This window comes from Prunus mume, linkage group LG2 (genome assembly GCF_029339155.1).
Source record: "Prunus mume cultivar Tortuosa linkage group LG2, ASM2933915v1, whole genome shotgun sequence".
In the NCBI taxonomy this organism is placed as follows: domain Eukaryota; kingdom Viridiplantae; phylum Streptophyta; class Magnoliopsida; order Rosales; family Rosaceae; genus Prunus; species Prunus mume.
The window spans coordinates 1,434,059-1,449,576 of NC_142699.1; the positions used below are offsets into that span (position 1 = coordinate 1,434,059).

Consider the following 15,518-nt stretch of genomic DNA (forward strand, 5'->3'; position numbering starts at 1 on the left):
ATATTTAAGTTTCATAATTGCAATAGACCGGCCAGGAAAAAATAAATCTTAAAAAAAAGAATGCCATTCAAGTTTTCGAAAAATCAGCCGCCTAGGCGGGCTAGGCGGTTCCATTTAAAAAAATAATAATTAATTAATTTTTTATTTATCTGTTATAAATAAATAAATAGTATAGCCGCTCGGCTATACTATATTTAAGTTTCATAATTGCAATTCTGTCTGAAGGTACTCTATCTTTCAGAAAAAGAAAAATAAATAATTCAATATGAGGTCTCTCAATTCTGAGACTGATTTATAGTTTTTCTCTGCCTATGCACTGGGAGCATATAAGCATGGGAATATCTAATATTTAAGTTTCAGATTTCGCCATTAAAATGTTTTGGTAGCTTCTCATTATATCAAGGCTGTTATACACAAATGGAGGTGATGCCATTTTGGTGTTAGCATCAAATGGCATTCATTTTCTCCGGAAATGGCCACAGGATCGTAATTCCAGTGGAGTGGTAAAGAATGACATGCTTTATAATTCTTTCCTATTAGATTTCTCCTCACTTTCCTTTCGAATTGAAACCGAACCGAAGAGCCCAGGTTCAAGTCTTGTTGTAAGCTAAGTAATTGATTTACGGATTGGGTTTAGGTACTTGTTATCTGATAACAAATTAGTGACTTCAATTGATTAATGAGAAAAGGAATTATGTGAATGATTTTCTTTCGTTTTTTCATGTCAGTAGGTTGTTGTCTGGGATATGGAAGCACTGCAAACTGAAAGCACACCAGAGGGGCACTCCTTGATAATTACTGATGTTCGATTTAGACCAAATTCAACTCAGTTGGCAACTTCTTCCTTTGACACAAGGACCTGACTCTTTTGACTTCTGCTTTCATTATTTTATAGTTTCTACTTCTGTAAAAATGCTCCCTGATTTGCTTCAATTATATTTAATATTTCTTAAGATGCCTAGAAATAGAAACATATCCCTGGCATGAGACTAGCTTTCTTTCTTTACTAATAGGACCCATAAATTAGCAGGAAAGCTGACATGATCAACTTCAAATTTCTTTCTTTACTAATAGGACCCATAAATTACTAATTATTCACTAAATAAATAATAATTAAAATATCATTGCTAATTTCACTTATTAAATAAGGCAAATATGTTATTTAATTACTAACAATAAAATTTTAAAAAATTAATTAACCTAAAAATCCTGAGTTTATATATATATATATATATATATATTTTTAAAGACCTCTCCCGACGAAATTTTGTTGGCATAGGTTTTTTCTTCGGGGAAAACCTAATCCGGCAAATTTTGTCGGCATCGACTATGCCGACGAGGGGAAGTGTTTTTTAATTTTTAATTTTTAAAATTAGTTTCTTTACTTTTTCTTCTGGCCAACTTCCTTTATTTAATATATATATATATATGTGATTAAGTAATATCATATCCTTTTTGAATTACTTTAATTAGTAATTATATTTTAATTATTATTTCTTTAGTGACTATTTGAATATGTTACTTATTTCATAAATTGCTCAATGAATAGTAATTAATTATTTTGAATTATTTTGTGCAATTTTCAAACCTAATTTCATTCAAATTTAAATTGAAAGGATATGTCAACAACGAAAAATAAATAAATTGCTTATTCTCGTTTGGGTGTCTTAATTAAATCTCTCCAAAGCCCAAGAGCCCCAAGGCCCAAGTCTTTGATTAATATAATATAATTATTATTAATCAGCGCCAAATCCGAAGCCGAGCCTGTAGCCAAGCCCATTACCCAAATTCTTTAATGTTAACCACACTTACCAAACCACCGTAGTGCTTTGTTTATAAAGACCGTTATAGGATTGTGGATTTTCAATGTGGGGTGTTCACAAAGGGCACCTCAAAAGAATAGCCGCGTGGCTGTACTCCGAATAATAGAATATTTTAAAAGTCCAGCCGCACGGCTATACCCTTCAAGTAGCTCTCCATTTAATTACTTTGATTAGTATTTATGTTTTACTTAGTGAATATTAAATGGAAAAATAAAAAGGGGAAAATTGAATTACTATTTATTAAGTAATATAATTCAAGAAGTTAATTAATAAATTTAATACTAATTATTCACTAAATAAATAATATTTAAAATATCATTGCTAATTTCACTTATTAAATAAGGCAAATATGTTATTTAATTACTAACAATAAAATTTTAAAAAATTAATTAACCTAAAAATCCTGAATTTATATATATATATATATATATATTTTTTAAAAGACCCCTCCTAACGAAATTTAGTCGGCATAGGTCACGTAGACCTCTCCGATGAAATTTCGTCGGCATAGGTTTTTCATCAACATGCCTATGGGAGGCTTGTCGAACAGTGCGCACATGTGCCGTGACAAAAGCATCAAAGTAAAATTAACAAGCGAAAACACTTAAAAATTAAAATTAAAATTAAAAGAAACCCAAGTGTGCCCTTTTAGTGACTTGAACCCTAGACCCTGAAGTTAATAATTAAAACGAAAATTAGCCCATCTAATATGAAACATTTCAATATTGTTGCTCGTTATATGTACTTGAACAACACTCTCCATTCTATGTTGCTACTGTCTCCTATGTACTTGAACAATATGTCTGCCCATCACTTACTGTCTCCTATGTTCAAAATTGAAGTTTTGATTGCATGACATTAAGAAAATGTAAGGAAAAAATGTCTCTGCTGTTACATTGGGAAGATGTAATCCAGTTTTACAGCAGAAAACAGCGTTTTTTGGGGGTCTGAGAACTCAAGCCGCTTCCAGTGACTTGGGACGTTCTAGATCTCGAAAAGTTACATGAAATCAAAAAAAAATTTAAAACCATGTATAGCCGTGCGGCTATACTTCACTGTTTTAAAAAATAATTATAAAACCATATATAGCCGCATGGAAATACTATTAATAAAGTAAAAATATGAAAAAAGAGGACCCGTCTAATGGCTAGGCGCCCACATGTCAAAAACATAGCATAGCCGCACGGCGATACTCTTTAAATACGTATTTAGAAGGTATAGACTCGCGGCTATATTATTTAATTAAAATATATATAATTAATGTAAATTGTTTAATATATATTATGTTTATTCAATAATATGTGAGAATTATATGTATAATACGTGAAGCTGTGTGTATTATTGAAAATTTTATAAAAAAATACATGTATTAAACATGAAAAATATTTACGTACATGTATAATACGCATATTGCATGTTTGCCTTTTAAAAAAAGTGAACTTTACCAAATCTTTAAGACGTGTACAAAACACGGATGTATTATTGAATATCAAAGGGGGACAATAGAGACTCGGGTAATGGCCTTATACTATTAGTCCTCTAGATTAATCGGAACGTCATCCTCCAAATTCTGAGGTGAGGGTGTCTCGGAAAAGAATTCTTCATTTGGATACGACTTCTGGAAAAGCTGTCAAGTGCAAACATTGACACCAAATTTCATAAGGGTTAACATCAAGGGATATATATATATATATATATATATAATAACAAGAAGTTAAGCTTGATGAAACAACACAAGATGTCAGTAAAGAGATAATAATACCAGCACAGTTGCATCTAACAGATCATTGTAGCAAAGATTTCCATCTGGCATGGGAGTTGAAATAAGATAATCACGTTGATCCTGAAATTAATGTAAATCTGAAAAGATATCACAGCTCATATCTACATCACAATCCATGCCCCGTATACAAAAACCACAGCAACATGGTTTCACCAAAGAAATCCTAATGTCTATCAAGAAAAGGTAACAGAGAGAGAGAGAGATATATATATATATATATATATATATAAACGTATAGCTGATTGGTTAAATAATATATTTAAAGAGTATAGTCGCTCAGTTACACTTTGCAACAACCACTATCGCACTTCGTCGACGGCATATACTAGTTCCGCCATGTGCAAATGGGAAACCTTATAGAGCCAAAACCTGGAACCGACTTCGACAATGCCCTCGCTGCAGAACAGGCAACCCCACCCAGAATCATCCATCCTCTGATAAAAATACGCATATAATCCTTTAACCCAACTACCAAGACTAGAACCAAATATTTACACACAGAATGCATCTAACATAGTCCCTGAATATGGGCTATGTTAAACACCACAACTCCAACATAAAGAAAATTTGAAAGCATAAGCACTTAAAAATTGATACGTGAGTACTTATAAATGCAGTTGCCTTCCCCTTGCTGTTTCGATAGCCTCTGGATCTGCAAAATGTAATCAAACCAGTGAACACTACCCGAAGTTTATTCCAAAGAAAGCTTAATCATTTTCACAAGGAAACTCACACTACATAGTAAACAAGACTGCAAAATATATGCATGGAAAGAATCTTCTAAACCTGTTCGAAGAGGACCTAAGAAGCTGCCACCGATACCAACAGCTATATTATCTTGCATCTCTGTGGGAGTTTTTGATTTACTCTTTTTGCCCATCTTATGGTACTGATAATTGACAAAATGTACTTGCAGAGATGCTAGACCCTCCAGGAAAGAAGAAATCTGAAAAAAAAAACTCCATTCAAGTTTTTGACAAATCGGCCGCCTAGGCGGGCTAGGCGGTTCTTCAATAAATAAATAGTATAGCCGCGCGGCTATACTATATTTAAGTTTCATAATTGCAATAGACCGGCCAGGAAAAAATAAATCTTAAAAAAAAGAATGCCATTCAAGTTTTCGAAAAATCAGCCGCCTAGGCGGGCTAGGCGGTTCCATTTAAAAAAATAATAATTTAATTAATTTTTTATTTATCTGTTATAAATAAAATAAATAGTATAGCCGCTCGGCTATACTATATTTAAGTTTCATAATTGCAATTCTGTCTGAAGGTACTCTATCTTTCAGAAAAAGAAAAATAAATAATTCAATATGAGGTCTCTCAATTCTGAGACTGATTTATAGTTTTTCTCTGCCTATGCACTGGGAGCATATAAGCATGGGAATATCTAATATTTAAGTTTCAGATTTCGCCATTAAAATGTTTTGGTAGCTTCTCATTATATCAACATCAAGGCTGTTATACACAAATGGAGGTGATGCCATTTTGGTGTTAGCATCAAATGGCATTCATTTTCTCCGGAAATGGCCACAGGATCTTAATTCCAGTGGAGTGGTAAAGAATGACATGCTTTATAATTCTTTCCTATTAGATTTCTCCTCACTTTCCTTTCGAATTGAAACCGAACCGAAGAGCCCAGGTTCAAGTCTTGTTGTAAGCTAAGTAATTGATTTACGGATTGGGTTTAGGTACTTGTTATCTGATAACAAATTAGTGACTTCAATTGATTAATGAGAAAAGGAATTATGTGAATGATTTTCTTTCGTTTTTTCATGTCAGTAGGTTGTTGTCTGGGATATGGAAGCACTGCAAACTGAAAGCACACCAGAGGGGCACTCCTTGATAATTACTGATGTTCGATTTAGACCAAATTCAACTCAGTTGGCAACTTCTTCCTTTGACACAAGGACCTGACTCTTTTGACTTCTGCTTTCATTATTTTATAGTTTCTACTTCTGTAAAAATGCTCCCTGATTTGCTTCAATTATATTTAATATTTCTTAAGATGCCTAGAAATAGAAACATATCCCTGGCATGAGACTAGCTTTCTTTCTTTACTAATAGGACCCATAAATTGCCTTCAGCAGGAAAGCTGACAGGTGATCAACTTAAAAACGTAAATTTCTTTCTTTACTAATAGGACCCATAAATTACTAATTATTCACTAAATAAATAATAATTAAAATATCATTGCTAATTTCACTTATTAAATAAGGCAAATATGTTATTTAATTACTAACAATAAAATTTTAAAAAATTAATTAACCTAAAAATCCTGAGTTTATATATATATATATATATATATATATTTTAAAGACCTCTCCCGACGAAATTTTGTTGGCATAGGTTTTTTCTTCGGGGAAAACCTAATCCGGCAAATTTTGTCGGCATCGACCTATGCCGAGGGAAGTGTTTTTTTTTTTAATTTTTAATTTTTAAAATTAGTTTCTTTACTTTTTCTTCTGGCCAACTTCCTTTATTTAATATATATATATATATGTGATTAAGTAATATCATATCCTTTTTGAATTACTTTAATTAGTAATTATATTTTAATTATTATTTCTTTAGTGACTATTTGAATATGTTACTTATTTCATAAATTGCTCAATGAATAGTAATTAATTATTTTGAATTATTTTGTGCAATTTTCAAACCTAATTTCATTCAAATTTAAATTGAAAGGATATGTCAAAACGAAAAATAAATAAATTGCTTATTCTCGTTTGGGTGTCTTAATTAAATCTCTCCAAAGCCCAAGAGCCCCAAGGCCCAAGTCTTTGATTAATATAATATAATTATTATTAATCAGCGCCAAATCCGAAGCCGAGCCTGTAGCCAAGCCCATTACCCAAATTCTTTAATGTTAACCACACTTACCAAACCACCGTAGTGCTTTGTTTATAAAGACCGTTATAGGATTGTGGATTTTCAATGTGGGGTGTTCACAAAGGGCACCTCAAAAGAATAGCCGCGTGGCTGTACTCCGAATAATAGAATATTTTAAAAGTCCAGCCGCTCGGCTATACCCTTCAAGTAGCTCTCCATTTAATTACTTTGATTAGTATTTATGTTTTACTTAGTGAATATTAAATGGAAAAATAAAAAGGGGAAAATTGAATTACTATTTATTAAGTAATATAATTCAAGAAGTTAATTAATAAATTTAATACTAATTATTCACTAAATAAATAATATTTAAAATATCATTGCTAATTTCACTTATTAAATAAGGCAAATATGTTATTTAATTACTAACAATAAAATTTTAAAAAATTAATTAACCTAAAAATCCTGAATTTATATATATATATATATATATATTTTTTAAAAGACCCCTCCTAACGAAATTTCGTCGGCATAGGTCACGTAGACCTCTCCCGATGAAATTTAAATCGGCATAGGTTTTTTCATCAACATGCCTATGGGAGGCTTGTCGAACAGGGTGCGCACATGTGCCGTGACAAAAGCATCAAAGTAAAATTAACAAGCGAAAACACTTAAAAATTAAAATTAAAATTAAAAGAAACCCAAGTGTGCCCTTTTAGTGACTTGAACCCTAGACCTGAAGTTAATAATTAAAACGAAAATTAGCCCATCTAATATGAAACATTTCAATATTGTTGCTCGTTATATGTACTTGAACAACACTCTCCATTCTATGTTGCTACTGTCTCCTATGTACTTGAACAATATGTCTGCCCATCACTTACTGTCTCCTATGTTCAAAATTGAAGTTTTGATTGCATGACATTAAGAAAATGTAAGGAAAAAATGTCTCTGCTGTTACATTGGGAAGATGTAATCCAGTTTTACAGCAGAAAACAGCGTTTTTTGGGGGTCTGAGAACTCAAGCCGCTTCCAGTGACTTGGGACGTTCTAGATCTCGAAAAGTTACATGAAATCAAAAAAAAATTTAAGAACCATGTATAGCCGTGCGGCTATACTTCACTGTTTTAAAAAAAATTATAAAACCATATATAGCCGCGTGGAAATACTATTAATAAAGTAAAAAATATGAAAAAAGAGGACCCGTCTAATGGCTAGGCGCCCACATGTCAAAAACAAGCATAGCCGCACGGCGATACTCTTTAAATACGTATTTAGAAGGTATAGACTCGCGGCTATATTATTTAATTAAAATATATATAATTAATGTAAATTGTTTAATATATATTATGTTTATTCAATAATATGTGAGAATTATATGTATAATACGTGAAGCTGTGTGTATTATTGAAAATTTTATATAAAAAATACATGTATTAAACATGAAAAATATTTACGTACATGTATAATACGCATATTGCATGTTTGCCTTTTAAAAAAAGTGAACTTTACCAAATCTTTAAGACGTGTACAAAACACGGATGCATTATTGAATATCAAAGGGGGACAATAGAGACTCGGGTAATGGCCTTATACTATTAGTCCTCTAGATTAATCGGAACGTCATCCTCCAAATTCTGAGGTGAGGGTGTCTCGGAAAAGAATTCTTCATTTGGATACGACTTCTGGAAAAGCTGTCAAGTGCAAACATTGACACCAAATTTCATAAGGGTTAACATCAAGGGATATATATATATATATATATATATATATAATAACAAGAAGTTAAGCTTGATGAAACAACACAAGATGTCAGTAAAGAGATAATAATACCAGCACAGTTGCATCTAACAGATCATTGTAGCAAAGATTTCCATCTGGCATGGGAGTTGAAATAAGATAATCACGTTGATCCTGAAATTAATGTAAATCTGAAAAGATATCACAGCTCATATCTACATCACAATCCATGCCCGTATACAAAAACCACAGCAACATGGTTTCACCAAAGAAATCCTAATGTCTATCAAGAAAAGGTAACAGAGAGAGAGACAGAGATATATATATATATATATATATAAACGTATAGCTGATTGGTTAAATAATATATTTAAAGAGTATAGTCGCTCAGTTACACTTTGCAACAACCACTACGTACTTCGTCGACGGCATATACTAGTTCCGCCATGTGCAAATGGGAAACCTTATAGAGCCAAAACCTGGAACCGACTTCGACAATGCCCTCGCTGCAGAACAGGCAACCCCACCCAGAATCATCCATCCTCTGATAAAAATACGCATATAATCCTTTAACCCAACTACCAAGACTAGAACCAAATATTTACACACAGAATGCATCTAACATAGTCCCTGAATATGGGCTATGTTAAACACCACAACTCCAACATAATTGCTTTCAGAAAATTTGAAAGCATAAGCACTTAAAAATTGATACGTGAGTACTTACAAATGCAGTTGCCTTCCCCTTGCTGTTTCGATAGCCTCTGGATCTGCAAAATGTAATCAAACCAGTGAACACTACCCGAAGTTTATTCCAAAGAAAGCTTAATCATTTTCACAAGGAAACTCACACTACATAGTAAACAAGACTGCAAAATATATGCATGGAAAGAATCTTCTAAACGTGTTCGAAGAGGACCTAAGAAGCTGCCACCGATACCAACAGCTATATTATCTTGCATCTCTGTGGGAGTTTTTGATTTACTCTTTTTGCCCATCTTATGGTACTGATAATTGACAAAATGTACTTGCAGAGATGCTAGACCCTCCAGGAAAAAAGAAATCTGAAAAAAAAAACTCCATTCAAGTTTTTGACAAATCGGCCGCCTAGGCGGGCTAGGCGGTTCTTCAATAAATAAATAGTATAGCCGCGCGGCTATACTATATTTAAGTTTCATAATTGCAATAGACCGGCCAGGAAAAAATAAATCTTAAAAAAAAGAATGCCATTCAAGTTTTCGAAAAATCAGCCGCCTAGGCGGGCTAGGCGGTTCCATTTAAAAAAATAATAATTTAATTAATTTTTTATTTATCTGTTATAAATAAATAAATAGTATAGCCGCTCGGCTATACTATATTTAAGTTTCATAATTGCAATTCTGTCTGAAGGTACTCTATCTTTCAGAAAAAGAAAAATAAATAATTCAATATGAGGTCTCTCAATTCTGAGACTGATTTATAGTTTTTCTCTGCCTATGCACTGGGAGCATATAAGCATGGGAATATCTAATATTTAAGTTTCAGATTTCGCCATTAAAATGTTTTGGTAGCTTCTCATTATATCAACATCAAGGCTGTTATACACAAATGGAGGTGATGCCATTTTGGTGTTAGCATCAAATGGCATTCATTTTCTCCGGAAATGGCCACAGGATCTTAATTCCAGTGGAGTGGTAAAGAATGACATGCTTTATAATTCTTTCCTATTAGATTTCTCCTCACTTTCCTTTCGAATTGAAACCGAACCGAAGAGCCCAGGTTCAAGTCTTGTTGTAAGCTAAGTAATTGATTTACGGATTGGGTTTAGGTACTTGTTATCTGATAACAAATTAGTGACTTCAATTGATTAATGAGAAAAGGAATTATGTGAATGATTTTCTTTCGTTTTTTCATGTCAGTAGGTTGTTGTCTGGGATATGGAAGCACTGCAAACTGAAAGCACACCAGAGGGGCACTCCTTGATAATTACTGATGTTCGATTTAGACCAAATTCAACTCAGTTGGCAACTTCTTCCTTTGACACAAGGACCTGACTCTTTTGACTTCTGCTTTCATTATTTTATAGTTTCTACTTCTGTAAAAATGCTCCCTGATTTGCTTCAATTATATTTAATATTTCTTAAGATGCCTAGAAATAGAAACATATCCCTGGCATGAGACTAGCTTTCTTTCTTTACTAATAGGACCCATAAATTGCCTTCAGCAGGAAAGCTGACAGGTGATCAACTTCGTAAATTTCTTTCTTTACTAATAGGACCCATAAATTACTAATTATTCACTAAATAAATAATAATTAAAATATCATTGCTAATTTCACTTATTAAATAAGGCAAATATGTTATTTAATTACTAACAATAAAATTTTAAAAAATTAATTAACCTAAAAATCCTGAGTTTATATATATATATATATATATATATTTTTTAAAGACCTCTCCCGACGAAATTTTGTTGGCATAGGTTTTTTCTTCGGGGAAAACCTAATCCGCAAATTTTGTCGGCATCGACCTATGCCGACGAGGGGAAGTGTTTTTTTTTTTAATTTTTAATTTTTAAAATTAGTTTCTTTACTTTTTCTTCTGGCCAACTTCCTTTATTTAATATATATATATATATGTGATTAAGTAATATCATATCCTTTTTGAATTACTTTAATTAGTAATTATATTTTAATTATTATTTCTTTAGTGACTATTTGAATATGTTACTTATTTCATAAATTGCTCAATGAATAGTAATTAATTATTTTGAATTATTTTGTGCAATTTTCAAACCTAATTTCATTCAAATTTAAATTGAAAGGATATGTCAAAACGAAAAATAAATAAATTGCTTATTCTCGTTTGGGTGTCTTAATTAAATCTCTCCAAAGCCCAAGAGCCCCAAGGCCCAAGTCTTTGATTAATATAATATAATTATTATTAATCAGCGCCAAATCCGAAGCCGAGCCTGTAGCCAAGCCCATTACCCAAATTCTTTAATGTTAACCACACTTACCAAACCACCGTAGTGCTTTGTTTATAAAGACCGTTATAGGATTGTGGATTTTCAATGTGGGGTGTTCACAAAGGGCACCTCAAAAGAATAGCCGCGTGGCTGTACTCCGAATAATAGAATATTTTAAAAGTCCAGCCGCACGGCTATACCCTTCAAGTAGCTCTCCATTTAATTACTTTGATTAGTATTTATGTTTTACTTAGTGAATATTAAATGGAAAAATAAAAAGGGGAAAATTGAATTACTATTTATTAAGTAATATAATTCAAGAAGTTAATTAATAAATTTAATACTAATTATTCACTAAATAAATAATATTTAAAATATCATTGCTAATTTCACTTATTAAATAAGGCAAATATGTTATTTAATTACTAACAATAAAATTTTAAAAAATTAATTAACCTAAAAATCCTGAATTTATATATATATATATATATATATTTTTTAAAAGACCCCTCCTAACGAAATTTCGTCGGCATAGGTCACGTAGACCTCTCCCGATGAAATTTCGTCGGCATAGGTTTTTTCATCAACATGCCTATGGGAGGCTTGTCGAACAGGGTGCGCACATGTGCCGTGACAAAAGCATCAAAGTAAAATTAACAAGCGAAAACACTTAAAAATTAAAATTAAAATTAAAAGAAACCCAAGTGTGCCCTTTTAGTGACTTGAACCCTAGACCCTGAAGTTAATAATTAAAACGAAAATTAGCCCATCTAATATGAAACATTTCAATATTGTTGCTCGTTATATGTACTTGAACAACACTCTCCATTCTATATTGCTACTGTCTCCTATGTACTTGAACAATATGTCTGCCCATCACTTACTGTCTCCTATGTTCAAAATTGAAGTTTTGATTGCATGACATTAAGAAAATGTAAGGAAAAAATGTCTCTGCTGTTACATTGGGAAGATGTAATCCAGTTTTACAGCAGAAAACAGCGTTTTTTGGGGGTCTGGAGAACTCAAGCCGCTTCCAGCGACTTGGGACGTTCTAGATCTCGAAAAGTTACATGAAATCAAAAAAAAATTTGCCCCAAACGGACACCCGAGCGCAAAGTTATGACCTTTCAAAGTTTGAACCCATTTTAACAGCAACTTTAGGGAGCCAGTTCATCTACCAACATGTCCTCAAAAATAATTCTTCTCCTTCCCAATGTATAGATCACGAAAAAACTTGTCAAAATGAGTACTCGCATTCGCAAAATGGTTAATTGAGCTCCAAGTTATGGCCTTCCAAGTGCTCAACGCACATTTCAGATAGCTTTCTGCAGCACACAAAATGAAGCAGTTCCTAACTGTTGTGTTTAGAAATCAATAAAAAAAATCATAGTTCAGAACAAATCATCAACTGGGCATCAGCTAACCAAAACATCTATGACAACAAATCAGCATACTCGTCACCATGATTTGACTTCAAAAGAAAGAGAAGAATAAGGCTGCATAATCAATGCGTGTACGTAATACGTAGAACTAGTGAGAAACAAATTTAGTGCAAACAAATAAAAGTCAAGATACCAGAGTCAGCTCCTGAATATACAACGTGCTCCAAAGTAAGGTGGGTTTTACTTCTGCTTTTTCACTTTGAACTGTGGAAGATCTTTCAGGATTTCCAGACATATATAGGAAGTGTGATAAGAGCATTCTGGACTGCATGTAGCAACATTTTTCCTTGCTCAGCATTATCGCATAAAGCAGAAAAGTACAGCAGAAACCTAAAGACGAGAAGGTAATGTAAAAATTCAACAGACACCTCAAAAGAAGTGCAGGCAGCTTACAATTTTGTTATAAGTATATCTAATCCATATGAAAGTATCAAAATAGACAATGGTCATGATCTGCTGTATACAAGTCAAAGTCTGTTGATGTAAACAATCCTGAAAGATTGTATCAGTAATAACCGACTATAAAAGGGTCAAAAACCATTAATAATTAGTTTCTGCCTAACTTCACTCATTTCTAGGAATAAGGACCATCTACTTAGCAGTTCCATCTCATGACTAGAAAACCAAAAGGCTTACACATTCATTTTCAGCGCATAAAAATTCAACCAACTTGAGCTATGACAATTTAAGATTGGAAAAAAAAAAAAAAACAGTTAAGTGGTAATTCCTCTATACCTGTTCACAAAGTTATCATCGCTATAGCATTGGAGGATCTCTATATCTAGCATAATGTTTTTATTTTGAACATGTGATATCTTCCCAAAGATGCGTATGTATAAAAAAATGTAAACTCGTATGTAAATAATAAATGTGTATATCTCCCTGTGTGTGTGTGTGAGAGAGAGAGAGAGAGAGAGAGAGAGAGCGCTTGTTTTCAAATAGCATAAACATACACGCCCTTTGGACAAACACTCGTTTCCAAACTGCCACATATCTGGATAATCCGGATTGAGGTATCCTGTTCAGGGCACAAAGCTGGGAGGGAAAAAGGAAAGAAAATGATTATTATTATCTTTTTATTACTCATTCACGCAAAGCACAAAAAAAAGAACCTAAATAAAGTCTTACATCTAGGAGGACATACAAGCACACAATTTGATATATCTGGCTTCAAGGAACTGGATGTAATACATATTCCCCTAGCCACCTTTCCTTTATCATCTTTCAGACTTAAAACTTGAAGATCTTCTCTTAGAAGGTTTGGTGGAGATGAAGTTGGTGCCAATGTAACCGTGAAGGTTGGATCCAAAACAAGTTGATAGCTAAACAAATCTTGCCCTGATGCTAATCTAACACCCTTATATTGTCCACTATCCTGCGATATTCTCAAGCCATTACGAATATGATTTTGTATGTAACTCTCAGGTACCAAGTTACTTTATTAATATAAGTATCTTATATTAAAATCAATAGAACTACACTCACTCCCATACCTTATCCATAAGCACAGCAATAACTGGCGTTTCCAAAGCCTGCATGACAGTTTTTTCAGACATGCATTACAACAGAATATATATATACACACACACATATACATATATGCAGGCTGAGTGAGAGCAAACCAGAGACGGCAGACAGCGATTTTAGAAGAGGAAAACAAAAAATGAGAAAAAGGTGATACGCGGCAATAAGATATATTTATAGGGATTGTTTAACCAAGTTTTACACTGGGAGATCATTTTATCAACAATTAGCCAACCGACTATTTTAATTTTAAAAGGACCCATATAGCCGTTCGGCTATACTCTGTTAATTATATTATATTAAAAGCGTATTAGCCGCGCGGCTCTACTAGTTTTTTATTTTTATTTTTTAAAACCAGCCCAGCCTAGCGCCTAGGCGGCCAATTATTTTTTAATTTATTTTTAGTATAGCCGGTCGGCTATACTATTAATTTAAAAAAAAAATCCTGTCAGCCCATAGGCTGCCGATTATTTTTATTATTATTATTATTAAATAGTATAGCCGCGCGGCTATACTATTAATTTAAGATAAAAAACCGCTGTATAGCTGAACAGCTATATTGTTGAAATATATATTATATATATAGGGTTTAGGGTTTAGGGTTTAGGGTTTCGGGTTTAATATATATTATACATGTACATCTTTATTAATATATATATATACACACACAGGATTACCAAAGTGGTATTTCCTTATTACTCTCTCTCTCATGATTACCAAACAATTAGAAATAAATTTTCCATTTTCCATTTCTTGGGAAAAACATGAGAAATTATTTCCCATCAAATCTTTTCCACGAACCAAACATACCGAAGTGTAATTCACTTGGATTAATACATCATCTTACACGTATTCCACATTCACAATTTTGTCTCGGGATTGATACAAACATTAATTTTGTTTTGTTACAACTTCTCATTTGTACATCGTATCAATCCGTTTCACTATACAGATATCCTCTGGAACAATCGCTCTTTCTGGTATTGAATTGATCCATGTTGTGTTAGTAAGCAGCAATCCATTCTTGCACAAATTAGTTTATATCACAGCCATGTCCTTTGCAATCAGACAAGCATGCGATTACTCTGTGTGGCTCATATTGAACTACTATCTCCTTCTCATGGGATGAAATTCTTTAATGAATCTTATTGATCAAAACATTCTGTCTATTCTTCTTTACAAATTACAGCTATAAAACTGGGTTAGAGTGTCGAAAATAGGCACGATATACACAATGTATATAATGTGTTTCATAGATTTAAATATACAATTATGTGTCTGTAATCAACTAGGGTATTAGTTAGGATTCCAATTCCTTGATTACCCTACATTTATCAACAAGAAATAGCAAAAAATAAAAGGCACGGAGACTAATTAATTTAATCATTTTTTTTTAACCACAGATGATGAAACGTTGCGTTTGCTCGAC

At 32.7% G+C, this 15,518-nt stretch overlaps 1 protein-coding gene across 1 annotated transcript; it reads right to left on the reverse strand.

Moving 5' to 3' along the window:
• Positions 1-8,035: 8,035 nt before the first annotated feature.
• Positions 8,036-14,121, reverse strand: LOC148919392 (rab escort protein 1-like). The gene is made up of 5 exons (XM_089046556.1): positions 14,059-14,121; positions 13,710-13,940; positions 8,596-8,721; positions 8,271-8,351; positions 8,036-8,131 (listed from the first exon to the last, which is right to left on the reverse strand). The coding sequence occupies exons 1-5, from the start codon at positions 14,119-14,121 to the stop codon at positions 8,036-8,038; spliced, it is 597 nt and encodes a 198-aa protein (XP_088902682.1).
• Between the last annotated feature and the right edge of the window lie 1,397 nt (positions 14,122-15,518).